This window comes from Mustela nigripes, chromosome 4, assembly GCF_022355385.1.
Source record: "Mustela nigripes isolate SB6536 chromosome 4, MUSNIG.SB6536, whole genome shotgun sequence".
Classification (NCBI taxonomy): Eukaryota; Metazoa; Chordata; class Mammalia; order Carnivora; family Mustelidae; genus Mustela; species Mustela nigripes.
In genome coordinates, this window is record NC_081560.1 from 140,110,562 (window position 1) to 140,136,740 (window position 26,179).

The 26,179-nt window shown below is 34.7% G+C and overlaps 1 protein-coding gene across 3 annotated transcripts in view; it reads left to right on the forward strand.

The window, feature by feature from the left end:
• ADK (adenosine kinase) overlaps positions 1-26,179 on the forward strand; it is a 532,452-nt gene that overhangs the window by 163,132 nt on the left and 343,141 nt on the right. For all 3 annotated transcript variants that reach the window (XM_059397858.1, XM_059397861.1, XM_059397859.1), the window contains one exon: positions 17,411-17,489. In XM_059397858.1, the coding sequence (XP_059253841.1) occupies positions 17,411-17,489 (79 nt within the window). The remainder of the gene's footprint in view (positions 1-17,410; positions 17,490-26,179) is intronic.

The following is a 26,179-nucleotide window of genomic DNA, read 5'->3' on the forward strand; positions in this document are numbered from 1 at the left end:
TTTATTATTTGTTTAGATGAGAAGTTTAAGAAAGAACTTCATCAAAAACCCTTCTTCGCAGTTGTGAATGCTTTCTTAAGAAAGTTAATTTTTTTTGAGTTTTTCTGTAAAGGTTTTAACTTGCTTCTTTTACTTTCTCTATGAAACGTTCAAAATTGTTGATGTTTGTTTCTGCGGTATGGTGATGTTAACACAATGTGAGATCTTCTTTATCTCCTGGTATATGCTTACTTCTCTTTTTTTTTTTTCCCAAGAGTGAGAAAAAAGAGGCTTTAGTTACTGTGAAAGTAGGAAGCAGTTACACTAGGTTAGAACTAGAAATTGTAAAGGGTGCTTTTGTGGACATTTTCCTGTTCATAATGCTTACTATATCTTTTTTATAAGGATGGTTTTTTCCATATAAGAATAATTGGTGCTCAGTTACAGGATCTAGTCGTGAAATCTTTCTCATTTTATTTGTTTCATATCAGATAGCTAGAAAAAGTGGTACATTAGAATTTAATGAGCTTTTTCTTTTTTATTTCTCCTCTCCTTTTTTCCCTCATCATCATTCTCATTTTCTTTCATTTTTCTGGCTTTATAGAATGCATGTTCTGTATGCATCTTAAAAATAATTAAGCCAACATTAATAACCTTTAATTAAGAAGAAATTCATTCAGTTTTGGCCATGAAATGTTTTATTCTAAATATTCTTGTTTTTATTATATATGATTGTAAGGCTTTTTTAATTATTGGATGGATCTCCCAGTCCTTAGTATGCTACTTAACAGTTGTGAGAAATCCATCAAAAGTCACTTAAACTGGGCTTGGAGGATAATGGATCTGAATTTCCTCATCCTTAAAACAGGGCATGCAGGGGTGTCTGCATGGCTCAGTTGGTTGAGTGTCCAGCTCTTGGTTTTGGCTCAGGTCTGACCTCAAGGTCATGGGATCAAGCCCTCTGTTGGGTTCTGCATTGAGCACGGAATCTACTTCAGATTCCTTATTCTCCTCTTGCCCCTCCTGTTCATGCTCATTCTCTGTCTCTAAAAAAAAAAATAATATTTTTAAAAAAAGAAAAAACAAGGGATACAAACAGAATCACACATCAACCTGCACCTTCAGAATTGCTAGGAGATAGAATATACTAGAAATCAAATTTCTTATAAGCAGAGGAAGAAACCTCTCATATTCCAGTAGGGCTCTTACTGCTTCTCTTTGGAGAGCAGGACTTTGGTAGGGGTGCTTAAGAGACTGTGAAGAAGAAGAAAGAGATGTGGAGAATGTAGTTCAAAAGAAGATACAATCACTTCTGAAAAGAAAAGGCCCAGCACATGTCAGAGCAGCATCAAGCAAGGCCCTCTTTCTGTTGCACCATCCCCAATCCATTCCAGTTAGATTTCTCTTTTTCGCACTGGAAGGCACTTGTCCAGTGTAGGTACTGGACCATGTCCTGGGCCTCAAGAGCAAGGGATCTCAGTGTAGAAGAAGGAGAGACACATAATGAAAAATGACAAAGAATGAGAGAGGACAATGGCTTTGAATTGTGTTGGATTGGAATTGGAGATAGCAATATGAACCCATAAATTTGACTTCACAGATATAAACTTCATCTTCTTAGGAAGTTTTCATTGAGGTATTGCAAATAATAAAAGCGCATTATATATATAACCTACTCCCAAATGATTTGTAAAGACAATATCTGTGTAACAACAGAGAAGAAGGGATAAATGTTCTGTTAAAAATTGGGGAATCTTGGTGAAAGGTATACAGGTGCTCTCTGTATTATACTGTAGTCTTTCCATAGTTTGAAATTATTTCTAAATCAAAAGTTACTAAAACTCTGTGTCTTAGAAAATTGGGATGTTTGCATGAATCTTACTTGTCTCATAGGCTTGTTTTGAGTTTCAAGTGTGTTTCACATGTATTTCTTTGCGTCCATGTGTATATCTTTCTGTGGAGGTAGTAGGTAGATATGCACATATGTACATGCAGAGAAAGATAGTCTTTTGGAATTTCCTTGTTTGTTTCTCTAGATAATATAGTCTTTTCCCCCCTTTAATTGCCTATAGATATGCCATATCCAGAATGTCAAATAAATGGAATCATACTGTATGTAGCCCTTTTATGTCTGGCTTCTCTTACATTGCATAATACGTTGGAGATGTTTTTGCATGTTCTTGAATTTATGTTTTGTTTTTATTGCTTAACTTTGCATGGATGTAAAATAATTTGTTTATTCATTCACTACTTGATGAACATTTGGGTTGTTTCAAGTGTTTGGTGGTTATAAATAAGGCTGTTCTAAACAGTCATGTATCTTAGTTTTCTGGTAGTTGTAGGTTTAATTTTCTAAGAAATTGTTTTCTTAAAACAATTGTTTTCCAAAGAGGGTGTGTCATCTTTTATTCCCAACTGCAATTTATGGAAGTTTCAGTTTCTCCACATCCTCATCAGCACTTAATATTGCCAGTTTTTTTTTAAGCCATTCTAATAGATGTATTTCCTTATGGTTTTCAGTTGGATTTTCCCTGATGACTAATGATATTAAAATCTATGCTAAATTTGCCATCTGTATCTTTTCTTTGGAAATGTTTCTATTAATCTTTTGCCCAATTTTTACTGGATTTTTTTTCTCACTGTTGAGTTTGGAGAGTTTCTTAAAATATTGATGAGATAGTATATCCTTCTCAATGTTAATACTTACAATAAATATTAAAAAGTCTATACAGGGGCGCCTGGGTGGCTCAGTGGCTTAAGCCTCTGCCTTCAGCTCAGGTCTTGGTCTCAGGGTGCTGGGATGGAGCCCTGCATCAGGCTCATTGTTCAGCGGGGAGCCTGCTTCTTCCTCCCTCTCTGCCTTCCTCTGTCCCTACTTGTGATCTCTCTCTGTGTCAAATAAATAAATAAAATCTTAAAAAAAAAATAAAAGAGTCTATAACAATATTCTTGAAACATTAGGTCAATCATATTTAAGTCAAATTATGAACAGTGTTGGGACGCCTGGGTGGCTCAGTTGGTTGGATGACTGCCTTCGGCTCAGGTCATGATCCCAGAGTCCCGGGATCGAGTCCCACATCAGGCTCCCAGCTCCATGGGGAGTCTGCTTCACTCTCTGACCTTCTCCTCACTCATGCTCTCTCTCACTGTCTCTCTCTCAAATAAATAAATAAAATCTTTAAAAAAAATTATGAACAGTGTTTTGGTACCCTTATTTGTTAGACTCACTATGACCTGTTTAGAGTAAATATAGGTTGTCAGACTTTTCAGGAATTAATGTTACGTAACATTAAAAAAAAATACCAGAGCTTGATAATAAGTCACTGTTTCCAGGAATGTCAGAAAATAAAAATTTTATATTTCTAAATTTCTTATTAAATTTCTAACATTTATTTGTTTGCCATTTGTCCTGTCAACTTACAGTATTGCCGGGGTAATTTATTTAGGCTTTAAAAAAGAGATTATTTGAAAGAGATTTCTTAACCTTTTAAGAACTGAATGAAGATAGATTTTGAAACTTGCATTGAAATTGAACTAGAGAATTTTGATGCTTAGATTGCAAGAGTAGGGCTTTACTTTTTCATTTAGATTTTTGTGTGTGGATCATGGTCATCGGAATTAGGTGTCCTGGGATTATTTTCCTGTAGTATAGTGAATATACATTGTTTCATTATGATCTTCTAACAAATGGTGTCATCCTTACCTTTCAGACTCCTTATTTTCTTTACTCTTGTATACTGGGTATTCTTTATTCATGAGTGCTAGATATTCGAGGCAGAGTATGCTTATTTCAGTATATTAATTGTGTTAGACTTTGTGTTTATGCTGTTACTAATCTACCTCTTAAAATGCATTGAAACATCAGTTACATTTTGTTCCTCACTCTGTAAAGTGGAAACTGTTTGGAAGTCTTAGGAAACAGTCAGGGCACTTTAATGACAAGCAGTGAAGTCTAGGTGCTATCTTTTCAGTATAGCATCAATTAATTCTGTTCCATTAAAATTTTCAGTTACTGACCTTTCATAATTTTCTGCTCATGTTGTACTTAGTACAGCTACTGCTTTTGAAAATGTGAATCTTTTTTTTTTAATTTCTATTTTTTATTAATATAAAATGTATTATTTGCCCCAGGGGTACAGTCTGTGAATCATCAGTCTTACACATTTCACAAGTGCTCACCATAGCACATACTCCAATGTCCTAATTTAGCCAACCCTTCCCTTCTTCCCCACCCAGGTGAATCTCTTTGTATTATACCTTCCTACATTTGTTTCTATTAATAGTTGTACCTTGATTTTAATGCTTAAAGGGGCTTTTATTCTTTTTAAAAAATTTTATTTGTTAACATAATGTATTATTTGTTTCAGGGGTACAGGTTTGTGATTTATCAGTCTTACACAATTCACAGCACTCACCATACCAAATGCACTCCCTAGTATACAGCACCCAGCCACCGCATCCCTCCCACCCTCCTTCCCTCTGGCAACCCTCAATTTGTTTCCTGAGGTTGAGAGCTTCTTATGGTTTGTCTCCGTCTCTGGTCTCATCTTATTTCATTTTTCCCTCCTTTCGCAGATTCCTCATATCAGTGAGATCATAAGACAATTGTCTTTCTCTGATTGACTTATTTGTACCCTCTAGTTCCAGCCACATCACTGCAAATGGCAAGATTTTGTGGGTTTTTTTTGATGGCTTCATAATATTCCATTGGGTATATATAGACCACATCTTCTTTATCTATTCATCTGTTGATGGACATCTAGGCTCTTCCCATAGTGTGGCTATTGTGGACATTGCTGCTATAAACGTTAGGGTGTACATGCAAGGGGCTTTCATTCTAATGGACAGATTATGTTACTTTGCTTGTGTTTAAGTTAGCCATTTAGTTACTGCCCAACTTTCCACAACTGGAAGCTGTGTGCTGCGCTGGTAGCATGCTTATGATCATCAATATTTATTTTATTTTTACCAGAAGCCAGTACTGCCTTTTAGTAGACTTTAAATTTCCATATTTGATCATTTCGTTTGATACCTTTTCTTTTGTATAGTACCATGCTGTGGTGGTACTGTATCTCAAAGGATTTAATATTAATCTGAGCATCAGAAAACTGTGTTAGTCATAGCTTTGTCTACCTATCAAATATTAGTGTTTGAAAGCTTCTCTACTTCCTTATATTTTACTTTTTTCTCAAAGAACAGAACAGATACAAAGATAGCTATCTTATTAATTGTCAGGAATTATCAACTGTTTATAAAGTATTTAATAATATGTAATATGAGAGTGAAAGCATTACTTATAATTTAAATTCTCCTTTTCATTGTCAGAATAAGTATTCAAACTTCTTTAAGTGTATGTGGTATGTTGCTTTTTGCTTTTTCCATAAGGTTAGTCCAAAGGAAATTCCGAATTCATTCCAGTGACATTAATTTGTAATGTAAAGTTTTCTTTAGTAAAAATACTGTCATTATAAAATGAATATAAGCACATGATCGCATTGTAGGAAATAAAAAAAAGGAAAAGGCTTATATAAAAAATATCAGTGGCACTTGGGTGGTTCAGTTGGTTAAGAGTCTGCCTTTGTTCAGGTCATGATCCCAGGGTCCTGGAATTGAGCCCTGTACTAGGCTCCTCACTCAATGGGAAGCCTGCTTCTCCCACTCCCTCTCCCTGTCCTCTTTGCTCAGACTCTCTCTCTCTTTCTCAAATTAATAAAATTTTTTAAAAAATAAATTAAGAATGCCGTTGGCATGTTAATGTATTTTCTTCTTGTCATTATGTTAATTTCTAAAGAAAAATAATGGATGTGTTAAATGCATCTCTGATTGTTTTGAACATTTATCATTTCTCTTTTGTTTTTTGTTAATTTGTCCACTTGTCTGAGCCTAACATTTTAATTTCTCTTCTGTATGAGAATATTTAAATAACATTTAAAAATTGAACTAATTTATTAAATTAATACTAAAATACATAAAATGATATTTAAATTTTTTTGTTTTAAAAGTAATATGCATTTATTATAGGATGCAAACAGAAAAACATAAAGAACAAAATTTTATATTTCCTAAGGGTTAATTCCTATTAATCCTTGGGTGTAAATATCCCAGATGTATATTGTAAAAGTTTTCCATACTAATTTTTTTACATCAAGTAATGGCCATGTAGTACTTGATCTCAGGAAACTACCAAATGTATTTATACAATCCCTTACTATTGTTTTTTAAATTATTATTACCTTCAGTTAGCCACTGTATGGTACATCATTAGTTTTTGATGTAGTGTTCAATGATTCATTAGTTATGTGTAACACCCAGTGCATATCATAACATGTGCCCTCCTTAATACCCTTCACCCTGTTACTCCCTCCTCTCTGAAACCCTCAGTTTATTTTCCGGGGTCCATAGTCTTATGGTTTGTCTCCTTCTCTAATTTCCCCACCTTCAGATTTCCCTCCCTTTCCCTATGGTCCTCTGTGCTATTGTTTATGTTCCACATATGAGTTGAAACCATATGATAATTGTCTTTCTCTATTTGACTTACTTCACTTAACATAATCTCCAGTTCCATCCATTTCGATACAAATGGTGGGTATTCATCATTTCTGTTGGCTGAGTAATATTCCATTGGGTATATATTCTACATCTTCTTTATCCATTCATCTTTTAAAAGGCATCTTGGTGGGGCGCCTGGGTGGCTCAGTGGGTTAAGCTGCTGCCTTCGGCTCAGGTCATGATCTCAGGGTCCTGGGATCGAGTCCCGCATCGGGCTCTCTGCTCAGCAGGGAGCCTGCTTCCTCCTCTCTCTCTGCCTTCCTCTCTGCCTACTTGTGATCTCTCTCTGTCGAATAAATAAATAAAATCTTAATAAAAAAAATAAATAAATAAATAAAATAAAAAAATAAAAGGCATCTTGGCTCCTTCCACATTTTGGCTGTTGTAGACTTTGGTGCTATGAACATTGGGGTACATGTGCCTCTTCTTTTCACTACATCTGTATTTTGGGGTAAATATCTAGTAGTGCAATTGGTGGGTTGTAGGGTAGCTCTATTTTTAACATCTTGAGGAATCCATAATTTTTCCAGAGTGGCTGCACAAGCTTGCATTCCCACCAACAATGTAGGAGGGTTCCCCTTTCTCCACACCCTTGCCAACATTCGTTGTTTTCTGTTTTGTTGATTTTTCCCATTCTAATTGGTTTAAGGTAGTATCTTATTGTGGTTTTGATTTGTATTTCTCTGATGGCTAATGGTGTTGAGCGATGTTGAACATTTTTCATGTTTCTATTAGCCATTTGTATGTCTTCTTTGGAGAAGTGTCTGTTCATGTCTTCTGCCCAATTTTTTGACTGGGTTATTTGTTTTTTTGAGTGTTGAGTTTGAGAAGTTCTTTATAGATCTTGGATATCAGCCTTTTATCCGTAATGTCATTTGCAAATATCTCCCCCCATTTTGTGGGTTGCTTCTTAGTTTTGTTGACTATTTCCTTTGCTGTGCAGAAGGCTTTTATCTTGATGAAGTCCCAGAAGTTCATTTTTGCTTTTGCTTCTCTTGCCTTTGGAGACAGGTCTTGAAAGAAGTTACTGTGGCTGATGTTGAAGAGGTTACTGTCTGTGTTCTCCTTTAGGATTTTGATGGGATTCCTGTCTTACATTGAGGTTTTTCATCCATTTTAAGTTTATCTTTGTGTATGATGTAAGGGAATAGTCCAGTTTCATTCTTCTATATGTAACTGTCTAATTTCCCAGCACTACTTATTGAAGAGACTGTGTTTTTTCCATTGAATATTTTTTCCTGATTTGTCAAGCATTAGTTGACCATAGAGTTGAGGGTCCATTTCTGAAGTTTCTGTTCTGTTCCATTGGTCTATGTGCCTGTCTTGGTGATCACAGCTTTGTAATGTAACTTGAAGTTAGGTAACATGATACCCACAGCTTTGTTTTTCTTTTTCATCATTCTTTTGGTGATTTGGGGTTTTTTTTCTGGTTCCATACAAATTTTAGGATTGTTTGTTCCAACTCTGAAAAATGCCAGTAGCATTTTAATAAGGATGGCATTGAAAGTGTAAATTGCTTGGGGCAAGGTAGACATTTTAACAATGTTTATTTTTCCAGTCCATGAGCATGGAATGTTTTTCCATCTTTTTTTTTTTTTTTAAGATTTTATTTATTTATTTGACAGAGAGAAATTACAAGTACACTGAGAGGCAGGCAGAGAGAGAGAGAGAAGGAAGCAGGCTCCCTGCTGAGCAGAGAGCCCGATGTGGGACTCGATCCCAGGACCCTGAGATCATGACCTGAGCCGAAGGCAGTGGCTTAACCCACTGAGCCACCCAGGTGCCCTGTTTTTCCATCTTTTAGTGTCTTTCTCAATTTCTTTCATAAGTGTTCTGTAGTTTCTAGAGTATAGATCCTTTACCTCTTTGGTTAGTTTTATTCCTAGGTGTCTTACAGTTTTTGTTGCTATTGTGAATGGAATTGATTCCTTAATTTCTCTTTCTACAGTTACATTGTTAGTATATAGAAAAGCAACTGATTTCTATGCATTGATTTTGTATCCGGCCTCATTGCTGAATTGTTGTATGAGTTCTAGTAATTTGTGGGTGGAGTCTTTCAGGCTTTCCACATAACTTTCATGTCATCTGCAAAGAATGAGAGGCTGACTTCTTCTTTGCCAGTTTGAATGCCTTTTATTTCTTTTGTTGTCTGATTGCAACATTTAAAAATTGAACTAATTGAACATTTAAAAATTGAACTAATAAATTAAAACTAAAATATGTAAAATATATTTAAAATGTTTTTTAAAAAATATATAAGTAAATATAACCATTTTCCATATTGCTAAACATCTTTATATTTAAAATTTTTTATTTGTTCAGTTTTGCTTTCATATAGAAAATATATCAAGTTTAAATATTTTTATATTATCAAGTTTGTTTTTATTCTTTTTTTCTTTCCATTATCTGGAATCTGTCATCTAGAAGTTTGATAAGTACTGAATACAGTTTTTCCTCTAGGAAGTTTTTAAACATTATGAAAGCTGTTTATTTTTATTAATTTGGGTTCCACAAATAGAGTGCTAGTAGGAAAATGGATCAGCTACTGTTCTTTCACTCTTGTCAGTCATTTGATTGAAGTGTTTGATATGCCCATTCCATTCAGACAAAGAAATGTAACCAAAAGGAGAAAGTAAGAATGAATTTATCAGGTACTAAAATTGCCACACTTTATCCCCTGCAGGAAAGAAATTACATAATGGAGGGGCACCTGGGTGGCCCAGTCAGTTAAGACAGACTCTTAAATCTGACTCTTAGAGCGCCTGGGTGGCTCAGTGGGTTAAGCGTCTGCCTTGAGCTCAGATCATGGTCTCAGGGTCCTGGGATCCAGCCTGGCATTGGGCTCCCTGCTCAGAAGGGAACCTGCTTCCCCCTTACCCCCCGCCTCTCTGCCTACTTGTGATCTCTCTCTATATCAAATAAATAAATAAAGTCTTAAAAAAAAAAAAGAGTCTGACTCTTGGTTTCAGCTCAAGGCATGATATCAGGTGGTGAGACTGTGCTCTATGTTGGGCTCTGCACTGGACATGGATCCTGCTTAAAATTCTCTCTCTCCCTCTCCCTCTCTTTTAAAAAAATACAGACACACACACACACACACACACACACACACACACACCGCATAATGGAAATATGTTGAAGTTTCCGTAACATGTAAAGCTATTAAACAATTTCATCCCTAAACAACTTTTAAGATTTTTACACAGTTGATTAGATTATTTGCCTATCAAGTTATACTCTGAGTTTTGAGGCTCATTAGTGTTTCAGCCTGAATTTTTTATTTTATTCATTAAAGATACCCAGTCCTTCATCTTTTCCCAGCATTTTCCATTGGCCGCCTTGACAATTTTGACCAGATAAGGTAGACCATTCACAAACAAACAGAAAATTTTGTTTCGGCTAGAAAAGTTTATGGAGAAAACCAAGATGTAACTTACGTATCCTTTCCCTGCAAGAGATAAAGGGCAACAAATCTTGCCTCATTGGAATCATTTCCCTAAATAGAAATGTTTCCTGGTTTATCACTATGTAGGAATTCTCTTTGCTCAGTACAATTTTCTTCTCTCTTGTGTTTCCTTTCTCAACATCATCCACCTGGTCATCCAATCTAGAAATCTCAGAACTGCCATCCCTCTACCACATCTTCCACTTCCAACTATTTATCACATGCTATGTCTTCAACCTCAGAAATGCTTTGTCAGTTTAATTTCTCTCTAGTGCTTTTAGCTCAATAGCTCATCTTTGGTATGAACTATTTGAAAGGTGACAGTCTGCCTCTCTTATTCTACATTGTCCTCCAAATAGTGCTGTCACCATTTTTAAAAACAAGTCTGCCTTTCACACTATTAGCAGTCAGATTTTAGTAATTTGTGCTTGCCTAGTGAATAATGCTAAATTTATTAGCCTGGCAGAGAGAGTTGCATTTTCATTGCCAGTTTTTACTACTTTGATTTTGGCCTATGTTTTATTCTGTGTTTAAATTGTTCCTCAGCATATGTCATGTTTTTGTTTTACCCTCAGTTCTGAATATTTTTTCTCCCTTATCTGTCAAATTCAGTTCAAATGTTAAATTTTCCCTGCTTCTTTCATTCAGAATCACTCACTTCTCTGCTGTATATTTTTTATTCAGCTTTGTTCTATACATAGTTCTTTTTAGATAATTGTATGGAAAATTGTTATGTTCTTCCATTATAAAATGAAGTAGATTAAAAAAATATTATTGTTGCAAAGCAGTTTATATGCTTATTACACACTCAAAATAAATGTCTACAATATCCATACTGGTTCCTACTTTGGAGCTAACCACTGTTAACACCTTGGTTGTACTTTTCCAGATTAGTGTGTGTGTGTATGGGGGGATTTTGTTTGTAATATACACAGGTATATTTTCATCATTGGATTATATTGTGTGTTTTGATAACTTAATATTTCCAAATTGAAATATATGGAAATATCAGTAGATATAGGTCTAACATTTAAAAAAAAAAAAACTCTTTAGTAGAAGCAGTTCATATATACAGTAAAAATAAAGTGAAAAATTAAACACTTTTCTCTAAGACTTATAGCTTTGGGAAATGGATTTACCCTACCTTTCATCGGGATTCATTAGAATTTATTAGGTCAAAATTTAGAATAAGACTAAGTTTGCCCCCTTATAACTAATGCTACCCACTATTATTTGTGTGTGTTATGCTGGAGGTCCTGAATCTGAACTAAGGCAAGAAAAAGAGAGGGGGAGGGAAGAAAGGAGAGAAAAAAAATTGTTATTGTTCACAAATTATTATGTATATATGGCAAAAACATTAATTATTGGAATTAAATAGAGATATGAGCCACTAAATAGATAAAAATTATTATATAAAGACTTATATTTCTGGGGCTGCTGGTTGGTATAGTTCATTAAGTGTCCGACTCTTGGTTTTGGCACATGTCTGATCTCAGGGTCATGAGATCAAGCCCCATGTCAGGCTCCATGCTCAGTGCGGAGTCTGTTTGGGTTTCTCTTCCCCCTCTGCCCCCCTCCCCCACTCTTGCTCTCTTTCTTTAAAATAAATAAGTCTTTAGAAAAAAAGAATTCTATTTCTAAATACCATCAACAAATAAAAATTAAGTTTAAACAGATATCACAGTAGTACTAAAACATAGGAATTATGAAATAATGACTCTAATAAAAGATATGCAAGATTTTTGGCAAAAATTATGAAACTAATTGAGAAATATAAAAGACCTAGATAAATGTATTGTGATGTACAGTGTGATCAAGGATTAGACAGTTTAATATTGGAAAGGTTATCACTTTGCCATATCTATCTATCTATCTATTTCTAATGCACTCCTAGTCAAAATCTCTGCAAACTGTTTTTTGGAAATTGACATATTTATATGGAGGTACAAAAGACCAAGAATAATCAGGGGCACCTGGGTAGTTCAGTGGGTTAAAGCCTCTGCCTTCGGCTCAGGTCATGATCCCAGGATCCTTGGATGGAGCCCTGCATTGGGCTTCCTGCTCAGTGGGGAGCCTACTTCCTCCTCCTTTCTCTCTTTCTGCCTGCCTCTCTGCCTACTTGTGATCTCTGTTAAATAAATAAATAAAATCTTTTTTTTTTTTTTTTAAAGAATTTTCAAAGCACTCATGAAGAAGAACAAAGTGAAGGTATTTGTTTTTCATTAAGACTTACAAGACAATAGTAATTAAGACAAAATGCAGTTTGTGCAGGGTAGACATACATATCAACGAATCAGAATTAAGAGCCCAGAGATGGTCAAGCATACATATATCATTATCTGTTTGTCTATGTATGTATGTATGTATGTATGTATGAATAGTGATAATGGTTCCGGAGGTTACACAGTTGTTCACTTTATAACTTTTTAAAATTACATATTTATTTTAGATAGCCTTAAGAAATTTATAAAAAACAAAACTAAAGAAAGTCAACAATGTAACTTCCCTCCTTCTGCATTCCATGGGGCTACAAATATTAACAGTTAATGTTTTTAGTTTATCATTATAAATTTACTTAATGTGGTTATGTCCCATTCTTTAACAAATTTACGTCTGTTGATTCTCTTCTGGAAGATGCCCTCCTATCATTCTTCTTAAATGGACCTTGGGCCACCAGATCCGTTCTCTGTGCCTCTTAATTTTTCTTTCATACTTTTCATCTCTTATATTTCCTGCGGATTTGGGTTTTTTTTTTCCTGGGTGTTTTCAGTTCTTTTACTTTCATCTTGTTTTTTATCCACATCCATTTTTATTGTTCAGGTCATCCTTTCAACTATTGATATTTGTAAAAATTTCATCAGTAGTTAAGCTAATTTATAGAAACTTATTTTCTGGTAACTTCTTTTTCATATAGTTGGGAGACAGGTTTTCTATATTGTCTCTGAGAAAAAGTAGTCAGGTTGTGGACTATAGTGCAGCAGTTCTTCAGAAAGTTAAACAGTTAGAGTTAACAGTTTAAAGTTAAACTGACCCAACAATTCCACTCCTAGGTAGATGCTCAAGAGAAATGAAAATAGTATGTCCACACAAAACACTGTGAGTGTTCCTCACAGTATTATTCATAATAGCCAAAAGATGAAAACAACCTATGTGTCCAGAGATGGGTGAATGTAAAAAATGTGCTATATCCATATAACACAGCGTTATTCAGCCATAAAAAGAAATAAAGTGCTGATAGATGCTCTAGCATGAATGAACACAGATGGCGTTATTCTCAGTGAAAGAATCTGGTTAACAAAATCATACTCATATTTTTGATTCAATTTATATGAAATGTCCAGAATAGACAAAAACACAGAGATAGTAAGTTACTTAAAGATGGAGATATTTGGTTTTGATAACTAAAAGTATGGGGGTTTCTTTATAAGTTAATGAATATATTCTAAGATTGATAGTGGTGATGGTTGCACAATTATGAATATATTTAAAATGATTGGATTGTAGACTTTAAATGAGTGAATTGTATGGTATGTGAATTGTATCTCAATAAAGCTGTTATAAAAAAATTTTAAAGAAAAAAATTGTCATGTAGGCTAAAAAGTTACATAATTATCAGGATATGAAAGACTTTACAACAACATATTGGAACATATAAAAACATTTTACTCTTGTGGATAAGGTAGAAGCGGTCGGACCATATTCCAAGTAGTATTTAAAGGAATTACTCTCATTTTTATGTCTCCTATCACTGCTTTGTCAATGCTATTATATTTTCTTTCTGTAAGCTAGATTTATTATTTCTCAAATTTATGGTCTGTGTGTGGCCTCCGCTTGCTTAATGGTGCTGTTATATATTTGTTCGTATATATGTATATGTATAAATATATATAAAACATGTTTTTTGACATCCAGTAAGACTTGGAAGAGGAAGCAAACATATGCTTCATCAACCATCTTGACATGTGAGGTCCTGATATTTTTGTACTTCTTGAACTGATTCCAAAAGTAATGTTAACAAACACAAAGGTTTCTACAAAAAACTCTCTTCATTGGCTGGAATGAGGAGAATTATACACTGATTTTTGTGTGTTTGTAATTAACAAGTAATTTTGATACTAGGGTTCTGCTTTTGATTCACTATTGTGCCATATGTGACCTCTGTTTGGCAATCCACTCAAACTTTATACCTAACTTTTCCCATTTCTGTTTTCCTTTTCTTTTCTTTTTTTTTTTGAGGAATCTCTATACCCAACGTGGGACTTGAACCCATGACCCTGAGATTAGGAGTCACAAGCTCAACTGACTGAGCCAGCCAGGAGCCCCCAACTTTTCCCACTTCTTAAAGGTCCATTTCATCTCTAAAATTGATCACATTTACTCTTTTGTTTATTTTTAGTAAAAACTTTTATTCTGTTTTACTTGATTGTTATTGAACACTCCCTGCCCATCCAATAGTACTTTTGTGTAAGAGTGGGATTTTCTTTATTTGCATATCTGGTATGATAACCACTATTTACAAATGACTGTTGAGCACTTGAAACGTGGCTGGTGTGACCGATGAACTGAATTTTAAGTTTTATTATATTTTATTAGCTTTCATTTGACAGGCTATAGCTAGAGGAGGCCAGTAGCTACTTTATTAGACCAATATGGTTCTAGATTATTCTGGTTTAAAAAACATTAATTCTGTTAGATGATCTGGAGAAAAAGGATTACATGGCCAAATAAGCTTAGGAAGTATGTGTACTATATCCATCTTGAATGTTAATGTGCGTATCAGGATATTAAACGCCTTGATATATTCAAAGGAAAGACTATTTAACTATCGCTCAGTTTTCCTAAAACTTATGGTTACTCAGAACCCTTTGAGGTTTTAGGGTTAGATTCCAGAGCTAACATTTATAGAATACATATTGCATGCCTAAAGTTATTGTTTTAAACATTTTATTCAAATCATAATTTTTTTAATGCTTACCACAAGTTTATGAGGTGGGTACTATTTAGCTCCTGTTTACTTTGCTCTTTGGAAGGTGAAACACAGAGGATTCATAGATGTGGCCAAGAACACACAGGAAGTAGTACAACCTGCATTCTGATGTGTAGTCAGACTGCTGTTGAGCAGTATGTTGTATGCCTTACAAGATAGACATTTCATTTTATATATTCCATTAAACTTTCCTAAGTTCTTAGTAATATACTATAGTTGGTTTATTATGATTTTAGTAACTATAACAAATTTAGGCCCATCTCATTTCCCCCAAAAATATTATAGCTATTTCATTAGTAGTTGTTTGAAGGGAGAAATTGATGATAGATTAAAGAAGGCTATAACTTAAGGAAAGAGATTCTTGAGAAAGTGAGAAAGGATGGTATTGCTGTAACTTGCATAAACTAGGGAGCTTATAACAAAATCCATTCTCTCACAGTTCTGGAGGGTAGGCATCTGAATTAAGGGGGTTGGCATGGCTGTGTTCCTTCTGAAGAGTCTAGGGGAGAATCCTTCTTGCCTCTTCTAGGTTTTGGCATTCCTTGGCTTTTGGCTTACGGCTTATCACGCACTCTTTGACTCCATCTTCACATGATCTTCTCCTATGTGTCTATTCTTCTATTATAAGAAGACGTGTTACTGGATTTAGAGCCTGCCTGGGTAATACAGGAGACATGCTCTTATCAAGAACCTTATCTTATATCTGCAAAGACTCTTTTTTTCCAAATAAGGTTACATTCACTTGTTCTGGGGGAGATGTCTTTTTGGACATTACCCATTTGTAATTCAACTCATTACAAATATGATTCAAAACCTTTGGAGGAATTGATTTTTGAAAGTGGAGGGATAGCGATTGATCACTGTATGATTACTTTATCCAGTCACTCTCCCTTTCTCCTCTAATCTCTAGTATCTCTCTTTAAGTGATACCTAGGTCAGACAAAGGAGAAGAGAACTTCCCTTAACCTACTGCAACTACCCACCTCTGTATATGTGCCTATATACTTTGCCTTCTCTACTGTTATTATTACATTAGTATTATTAGTGGTATACAAATCCTGCTGTCAGAGTTCTGTGCAGGTTTGCTAATTGTGTTTATGGGCATCTCAGGGTTTTATAGATAGAATTCCAAGGCAGTTGGAGGTATGGAGTGGGTATAACTCCATTTTTCTTATTCCTAATATAGCTATCTCTATATTTGTCTTTTTTTATTTTGAGATTCTGCAAAATGTTTCATTTCAGTGAAAGGATCGACTTCTATATTTAAAGTTTTTAAAGGTTTAAAAATACTTTTCAAGACTAAAACTTTCCTTGAATATTCTACTCATATCCCAATCTCTCTCTTTTTCAACCAACCTCCTGTAGCACTTGTTACCTACATTGCATATATTCTGTTATTCAATAATTTAATGTTTTCTAATTTTCTCATATGTATTCATCTTTTTGTCCCTCCAAAAGCTTGTTAGTCTTTTGAAATTAAATTACATATTTATGCCCCTTGGATTTCTCCCACAGACTCTAACACGTTAGATACATGTAGGGAGTATTGATTTGAGATCCAGATTAATAAGCGCCCCCTAATTAGAGATTTATTCAGATCATTGTCCATAGTCCTTTGGCTGGAAATGTGTAGTAGGAGGGATGTACATGGATCGTGTTAAATGGAAAGCTTCACGTGTAGTGAACGTACATATTATTCTGGAAAGAAGTTCTATAGCTTTTGTCAGATGCCAAAATAATGAAGTATCAAAGCTTTAAAACTATTTTTTTAAGATTTTTATTTATTTATTTATTTGACAGAGAGAGATCACAAGTAGGCAGAGAGGCAAGCAGAGAGAGAGAGGAGGAAGCAGGCTCCCTGCTGAGCAGAGAGCCCAATGTGGGACTCGATCCCAGGACCCTGAGATCATGACCTGAGCCGAAGGCAGCGCCTTAACCCACTGAGCCACCCAGGCGCCCAGTATCAAAGCTTTAAATCGTTTCTCTCCGTGCTTTTGTTTGGCAGATACAGAAATCACGTCACCAAGCAACTTGCTTAGAATCATACAACCCAATGTAGTTTCCCAGTTCTTTAAATTATAAGCTGATTGTCTTTATGATATCTAGAACTTTAAAGTTATTACAATATATATCTGTAAGGAATTTAGAGAACACTTAACATGGGAAAATATACATTAGTTATAATTGTGAATTTTTATTTTTACCTTTTTTAGTTTAATGGTTATTTATGGACAGCTTATATATTTTAAATTTTTATAATTATAGATTTGTGCAAGAAATTTCATAAGTATTGAAATTCAGCAAAGTTTTTCACCCATATTTCAATTCTTACAACATAATTATGTAATTCAAAGTATTTTAGTAATTGTGATTTAATGTACTTCTAATCAGAAAAGTTCATTGTGACAACTGACAGATGCTAACTTTTTTCTACTGTGATTTCTTTGTAGGTTTGATGAACTTGTAAAAAAATTCAAGGTCGAATATCATGCTGGTGGCTCTACCCAGAATTCAATGAAAGTGGCACAGGTTGGTTAATATTTTAAAAGTTATAAAGAAATGGATTCAAAGTGACTCTAGACTGTATTTTATTGCTATAGAATTGTTTTGTCAGTTTTTAATTGGGTTTTTAGCAATCACTGCCCATCTAATTATCAAAAATTACAAGCCAGGAGGAAAGTCATCTCCAGGAACCAAATTGACTGTACCGGGATCTTGGATTTCCAAGCCTTCAAAACAGTGAGAAATAGATTTCTATTGTTTATGCCATCCAGTCTGTGGTATCTCATTATGGCAGCCTGAGCAGACTAAGATAGAGTACATACCCAGAAGAATTGGAAGAAGGGTCTTGAAGAGATATTTGTATACCCGTCTTCATAGGAGCATTATTCACAATAGCTAAAAAGAAAACACAGAGCTATAAAAGGAAGGAAATTGTGACACATAGTACAACATAGATGAATCTTGAGGGCATTATGCTTAGTGAAATAACCTAGTCACAAAAGGCTAAGTACTGATGATTCTCCTTATATAAGATACCTCAGGTTGTCAGATTCATAGAGATGGAAAGTGGAATGGTGATTGCCAAGGGTTAGCAAGAAGAGAGAGTTACTGCTTAATGATTATAGAGTTTCAGTTTTATAAGATGAAAAGCTGTTCTTGAATGGATAGTGGTGATCATTTCTCAACAATGTGAATGTACTTAATGCCACTGCACTATACACTTAAAACTGATTAAAAAGGTAAATTTTATGTATGTCTGTTTTTCCACAATTAAAAAATAAATTTAAAAATAGATCCTAGAGGGCGCCTGGGTGGCTCAATGGGTTAAAGCCACTGCCTTCGGCTCGGGTCATGATCTCAGGGTCCTGGGATCGAGTCCCACATCGGACTTTCTGCCGAGCAGAGCTCTCTGCCGAGCTTCCTCCTCTCTCTCTCTGCCTACTTGTGATCTTTCTCTGTCAAATAAATAAATTCTTAAAAAAAAAAAAAAATAGATCCTAGAAATTCGTCGGTAGGCAATGATACCAGCACGATTCAGGTTAAAGATTTCATTGGCTTATTCAGCAATCAATGAGGCAACAGAACAGCTTCAGAGCATGGGCTTATTTTTGGGACCCTGCGAGTGCGTTAGAACTGGGTTTGTGTTTAAGCTTTGTCACTTTACTGCCCTTGAAGCTATGAACAATCTACTCAGCTTTCCTTGGCCTTTCATCTGTAAATGTGGTAGTTAAAGCTTATCTTGGAAGTTGTAAGGATTAATGTGATAATGTTTATAAAAATTATACTACTTTTAAAAAGAAAGCTTGGAAAACACTAGGGTTGAAGGCTTTTTTAATTTTTTTTTGTTGCCATTTTTCTGAATGTTCTTCATCTTAACAAAACTTAAATTTACCCATTTATGGACTGGACAACCAGAATTGTGGCTCTCATCCACTTAAAAATAGTAATTCCAATCTAGCTCTCAATTGAACATCTTGTTTTGCTTTCCATTTTCCCTAATATTTTGAGACTGCGTTTCCTTTCCATCTGACTGATGATCCAACTACATAATTGCCAAATTATAATTTATGTCTAGGATAGCCACACAGTTTTCAAAAATAGTACATTAGAAGTACTTTCCTTTAAAAAGATGATTTTTCAGATTTTCCTTGGCAGACAATAATAGGAAAAAATGATTCATTTGTAGATTAAAAGGCATACTTTTTGAGTGTCTGCTATGTGCTTGTCATTCTGATAGGTAGTAACTGGTAACTTAAGCTCTCCAGTCTAAATTTTGAGAAAAATCTGAAAAAATAGAGCCTTAGAGTGAACGACAGTGATAGAGTCTTAGTTGTATCTAATTCTGATGTAGTCTTGTTCAATGAGGACATTGAGTTTGAGCTTAGAGCGATCTAAAAAGTGTAGGCAAATACAACAGAAAGGAGTTGACAGGGATATAGCCTACCAGGGAAAGTACTGGATTTTGTTTTGTGTTAGCGTTTGGTTGGTTTGGGACTTTCTTAGCCATTTGAGTTCTTCTTCACTCTGGATTATAGGTTTCCATTGTTTCAATCACTCTACATTATTAAAGAAGCAAGTATTAGGTAGCAGCTAACAACTCAGTAGAGCTACACTAACTTAATGTCTGCCAAATGCTGTGAACTGTAGCTCTGAAATAGGATAATATCTATTCAAAGGGTAAAAATTCAGTGATCATCTAAGTTTTCATAGATCATGTTATAATTCTACATAGTTCTTAATCATATATACCATGTGAAATATGTATTTTCTGTATCTATGTGTGTTTTATGTAATAAATATTTTAAAAATATTCAATCTTCTGTAAAGACAAGAAAAAAAAAAACAGGTGGATGGAATTCATATATTGTGAACTGATAGGTTATAAGATTGAGCCAAAGTCATAGGACTTGTTTTAAAGTATAGACAATAAATAATCAAGTATCTTGGGAAATAGGCAAATCTGATGTGCTGTATATAAATAGAAAGTAAGTTTGTAACCTGCAAGACTGCTAAGGTTAGACTAAAGAAAACTGGAATTGTAACAGATCAGAATATCACTTATAGAAAGGGTTGGAAAACTGTATCAAGAGCATGTACCACTGGGCTAATAGTTACATCACCCCAAATAGACCCCTTGTTAGTGACACTTAGTATGTTCTCATTCTGGCCTCATACACACTACCCAGGAAAGGCAAATAAAACCTTGACTGTTGAGCAGACCAATTATCAATCTTCAGCCTCTTTGCTCTTGAGTTTCGCTCAGAAAACAAGTAGAGTGTGTATGTGCAATCCTAAGCACTACTGTTTGTGGCACCTTGCTTAAACTGTGATTGTGTACGCCATCATCATCAGAGGAGCCTGATGAGGTGAGTAGACAGGGCTTTGAACATTCAGCTAGTGAAATCCCTATAACTTGATTGCCTCCTGACAATCATTACACTATGATTCTTAGCTTTTCCCCTTGCTTCTTGCTATTTTTTGTTTGTTTGTTTGTTTGTTTTTTAATGGATAAATGTGTAGTATCAACCTCTGCATTTGGTTGGTAGGCCCTTTTTGTTCTTTTCCTTTTGGGATGGCTGGCATGTTTACATATTTGGAGGCTACTACTGTTTCAAGGTAATTTTCCCATACATAGGTTTAAGTGGATTTCTCCCTGTTCCATGGTTTAATAATACCTTACATGGTAGCCATGGAAAAATGTGCAGAAACATTGAAAGGGAGCATTATTTGCAAATATCAACACTTCTATGAAAGACAAACTAAAAGTCGTACAGAGGGTAAACATTAACACTTTACAGTCAGTGTAGAGCTCATTCTGTCAGATCTGACCAACAACCATACTTTCATATGTCAATTGATATTGCAAATTATGTCAACAAGAAAATGTTCTCATTACTTCTTTGATACTTTGATTTGTTAAATTCTTGGAGATTTTAATGCAACCACAGGCAATATAAAACAATATTGTTGAGATGTCCAAATACAATTCTAGACTTTCCTCACCTGCATGTTTGACAGTGTAAATTTAAATTTTGTAAAATTTCATTCATTGTAAGCTTCTCTTTAATGAAAATGTAAAAGTCTTATCTGAAAAGTATTCTGCACCCCTTTTATATACCGCTGTCAGAAAGTGGTATGATTTGCTTACCTCTGATATTGATGCTTTCATAGTGAAGGTTTTGGGACACTTCAGTTTTCTCAATATGTACAGGTGAACTTAATGTGATTTTTGAACTTAAAGCAATGGAAGGAGGTAGCTGCCTTGGACATGTGCCTTAAAAACGGCTGTAATTGTTGTTGGACTTAGAAAAGATATCCTGCAGTAAAATATTTTTAAAGTGTGAGACAAGAAGAATGTCCTTGTCTAATTTGGCAATACACTGAGGATGAGAATGGAGAAAAAGATTTTACTGAAACAGAAATTTATATGCCATTTCTCTAAAAGTGTTTGACGGTATTTGAAGAAGCCATACGGAGACTAGAAAAAACTTGCACAACAAACAAATGTCTCATTTTTGTGTGATTTGACTGCTTCATAACTCAAGGTGGGGGAAAAAAAAGTCACCATGAAAGGGCAGCCAAATTAAATAAAACCTTCTCAATTTCTTTACTAAAACTGTAACTCATTTGGATTGCAACTTTGACAGTATAAATTGAAATTACCAGTGTGCTTCTGAAATGATGTTCATTTTACACATGGAAAGCATATATAATTTAATCCATCAATCCAAAGGACATGATTGATAAACAGTTGGAATACCCAAACAAGCATTTAGATTCAAAGTAGGTGGATATTTTGTAGAGTTTGAAACTAATTTTAACATATCTAACTACCTGCCATTGCTAGTAAGTACAATCCTAGGTATTCCATGCTCAAATGCTTTTATTGAGAGATATTTAGCTTGATATCATCACAGGACGGACACCAAGAATATGGCCTTGATGTAGGCAGAGCAGTCAAAATGAAGTTTATATTGAACTATATTCAATTTCACCACAGTAAAAAGAAGGCTGTCCTAATGGTTCTATTTAGTTCAGAGAAGTGTTATTGGAAAGGAGACACAAACATAAAACTATTAACCCAACTGTTTTTAATCTTCTTTTAAAAAAATCTTTCATTTATATACATTAAGAATATACAATATGGCCTATAAAATTTAAATTCCAATAAAGAATTTAAAATGTTTAAGTTGTCGTATTTTAACAAATGAAAATAATGATTATTATATTTTCTTATACATATTATTTAATTAGCCCTACTTTTAAAAATTGCTAATTTCCACTGTTAATTTCTCCTATTGTTTAAAAGTAGCACTTACATAACAGAAAAGTAAATAATACAGAATAATAAATACTTTCAAATAGGTCTGTATTGATTTTTTCAGGATGCCATAGCAATACCAGAGACTGAGTGTTTACCCAAGAGAAATTTGTTTAATCAGAGTTCTGGATATTAGAAGTCCAAGATCAAGATGTTAGCAGCTTTGATTTCTTCTACTTTTTTTTTTTTTTTTTTAAGATTTTATTTAGGGGTACCTGGGTGACTCAGTTGGTTAAGCCACTGCCTTCGGCTCAGGTCGTGATCACGGACTCCCAGGATCGAGTCCCACATCAGACTCCCAGCTCCACAGGGAGTCTCCTTCTCCCTCTCACCTTCTCCTTTCTCATTATCTCTCTCACACTCTCTCTCTCTCAAATAAATATGTAAAATTTTTTAAAAAATGATTTTATTTATTTGAGAAAGAAAGAGTGAGCACATGTGTGCACTGGACATGCACAGGATCAGGGGAAGGGACAGAGCAGGAGGGAGAGAAGAATCCCAAGCAGTCTTCATGCTGAGCATGGAGCCCCAGCCCCACTTGGGGGGCTCCAATCCCACAACTTCAAGATCATGACCTGGGTGGAAACCAGCCGCTCAACCAGCTGAACTACCCATATGTCCCGGCTTTGATTTCTTCTGAATCCTCTCTCCTTTTGGCTCTCTCTTCACATAATTGTCACTCTGCATACCCCTGGTATCTCTTTCTGTGTTTGTATCTATTTTTATAACGGCAATGGTAAAATTGGCTTAGGATCCACCATAAGGGCCTCATTTTAACTTAAAGGCCCTATCTCTAAATAATAGTTGCATTCTTAAGTTCTGGGACTTAGGGCTTCAACACAGGAGTTTGGGTAGGACACAATTCAGAGCATGTCAAGTACTCCTTTTTATGTTTTTTATTTTGGGTAGTGTTTTTTATTTTTATGTTTTCATTTTATGTTTTTTATTTTTGGTAGTACTTTGATTTTGGTAGTATTTTGATTTTCTTCTATTTCCTCTTGTGTATGTGTTTTAGTTATTTTCTTAGTGGTTACTTTAGGGCTTGCAATTAACATACTAAACTTACAACAATCAGTTTAAATAGTACCAACTTAGTTTCTGTGGCATACAAACACTTCTCTCCTTCCATCCTCCCCCTTTATATTGTTATCATCAGTAATTCTTTATACATTGTGTACCCATTAATATGGATTTATAATTATTATTTCATTCATTTGCCTTTTAATTCCTACAGGAATAAAAGATGAGTTGCAAACCACAAGTGTGGTAGTACTGGCTTTTATATTTATCTATGTAGTTACCTTTACCAGTGTTCTTTATTTCTTTTTACGTCTTCAGGGTACCATCTAGTGTCCTTTCATTTCAGTCTCAAGGACTCCTTTTATCATTTCTTAAGGGACAAGTTAACAAACTTCTTAAGCTTTTTTTTAAAAATCTGGGAATGCCTTAATTTCTTCTTTATTCATAAAGGGTAGTTTTGCTGGATACCTAACTGTTGGCTGACCTTTCTTTTAGCAGTTTATATGTCATCTCACTGCTTTGTGTCCTCCATTGTTACTGATGAGAAATCAGCTTGTAGTCTTATTGAGGACCCCTCCTTAGTCATGAAAAGTCACTTCTCTCACTTTGTTTTTAAATTCTTTTTTTGTCTTTGATAATTTGCTCACATTTTTAGTATGGATCTCTTTGATTTTCTTCCTTGGAATTCATTGGGATTTAATGTGTAAATTCATGTATTTCATCAAATATGGGAAGTTTTAGGCCATTGTATTTTCAGATTTTTTTTCTATGTTTCTCTCTTTTTATAGAAATTTTTGGATAGTTCTATAATACATATGTTGGTCTGCTTGGTGATTTTTTTTTTTTTGATGTTTCTGTTGAATGAGTTTCGAGCTATCTACTAGTTTGCTCCATAATTATTTATTATATCATTATATATATTTGGTCTGGTATGTCCATTCTTGGGTCAGCATTCTAAAATCTTCGTTACTTTAAATTAAGGCCAGTGGCCTATTATTTTCTTTTTCCACACTGGAGCTGTTATTTTCTTAAACCTGGCCTACTTAACTTACCTATAATATATAATACTTCATTGCGATCCTTATTTTTTAGATCCTCACAACAGCTTATTAGATAGGCAAGATAATGTGGTCTCCATTTTAATGAGGATTCTGATTAAGATAGACAAAAATGCCATGATAAGTCACTAAGCAAAATAGAATTAGAACTCAGGTGTTTTAACTGGAACTTCTGATTCATCTCCTTACTAGAGGTTTTCCCCTCTTCCTTAGAAGACTTCAGTTTTGACTTGTCTATGTGTTTGACTTCAGTTTTGACTTGTCGATGTGTTTGAGATTTGAGTGTTTTCACATACTCTCTGCACTTCTTATAGTCAGCTTCAATTTGGGAAGAATTGGAGGTTGTCAGGGAAAATCAAGTATCCATCATTTTAAATATAGTTCTGAGTAAACCAACTCTTTCTTTCATGCTTCTTAGGGACAGTGGTTTTCCTTGATATTTAGATACTACCTTTTTGAGCCTTGAACATTTATGCTTTTTTCTTAATTATTGAATTTTTCAGAAGCCTGATGACCAGCTACATGTGGTTGTCCCTGTTGTTTTAAGTTATATAAATTTACTTGTTTTTATGCTTCTTGCAAATTGATTTACTGATTTTTCTAATGTTTTGCAGTTGTTAAAAGTTTGTCATTATTTGTTTTGAGTATCTAATCAAATCTTGTAAGTGTCTTATTGTTTGTTAACTGAACTATAAGTAGATCATCATTATCGTTGTTAAAGAACAAAACTGAAATTGAAGATCTAACTGGCTTTATTAAATAATTTGTGAATCAGGCAGCATCCCATCTTAAAAGTAAAGAAGAGCTCTCTTGAGCTGCCAAAAAGGAACAGTTTTTAAAAGCAGAAAGGGAATGGAAAAAAGGAAATTATTAGGAAGGAATGTTGTTCTTCTGAGGGCAATGAAAGGGATCTATCATTACATTTCCTAGTGCTGACCAGGAAATTCCACGTTGACTGGTTAAAAGGTTACATTCTTGGGGGTATTGAAATTGTAGTTAGGTTAGGTATTAAGTCTTGGTTTGCTAAGTGGGGCTCTTAATGTAAGTGACTTCATTTTGGACCTGTGGTTTCCTTTTTTATAATCTAATTTTTAATTTTTTAAAATATTTTTTTACATTTATTTGATAGAAATCACAACTAGGCAGAGAAGCAGGCGGAGACAGGATGGGGTGGGGGAGCAGGCTCTCCGCGGAGCAGAGAGCCCAACGTGGGGCTCGATTCCAGGACCCTGAGATCATGACCTGAGCCGAAGGCTGAGGCTTTAACCCACTGAGCCACCCAGGCACCCCTAACTCTTAATGTTTTATTAACATATAATGTATTGTTAGCCCCAGGGGTACAGGTCTGTGAATCGTCAGACTTACACACTTCATAGTACTCACCATAGCACATACCCTCCCCAATGTCCATCACCCAGACACCCTCTCCATACCCCCCTCCCTCCTGTTTGTTTTGTTTTGTGAGATTAAGAGTCTCTTATGGTTTGTCTCCCTCCTGATCCCATCTTGTTTGATGTTTTCCTTCCCTACCCCTGACTATCCCCACATTGCCTCTCAAATTCCTCGTATCAGGGAGATCATATGATAATTGTCTTTCTCTGATTGACTTATATTGGTTTTCTTTTTAATAGAATAAATTTCTTCTCCCTTTCATCCTCCAAAATGTTGAGGCTATGTGGATTTTTATGACTCTCTATTCAATAATAAAAAGTAACCATTTTTCTGTTACTTTAGTAATTGCCATCTTTGTAAATAAAGTATATTTTTCTCTGATTTAAAGCAGAGATCTTTGAGATAAAATAATACTCCTTTCATTG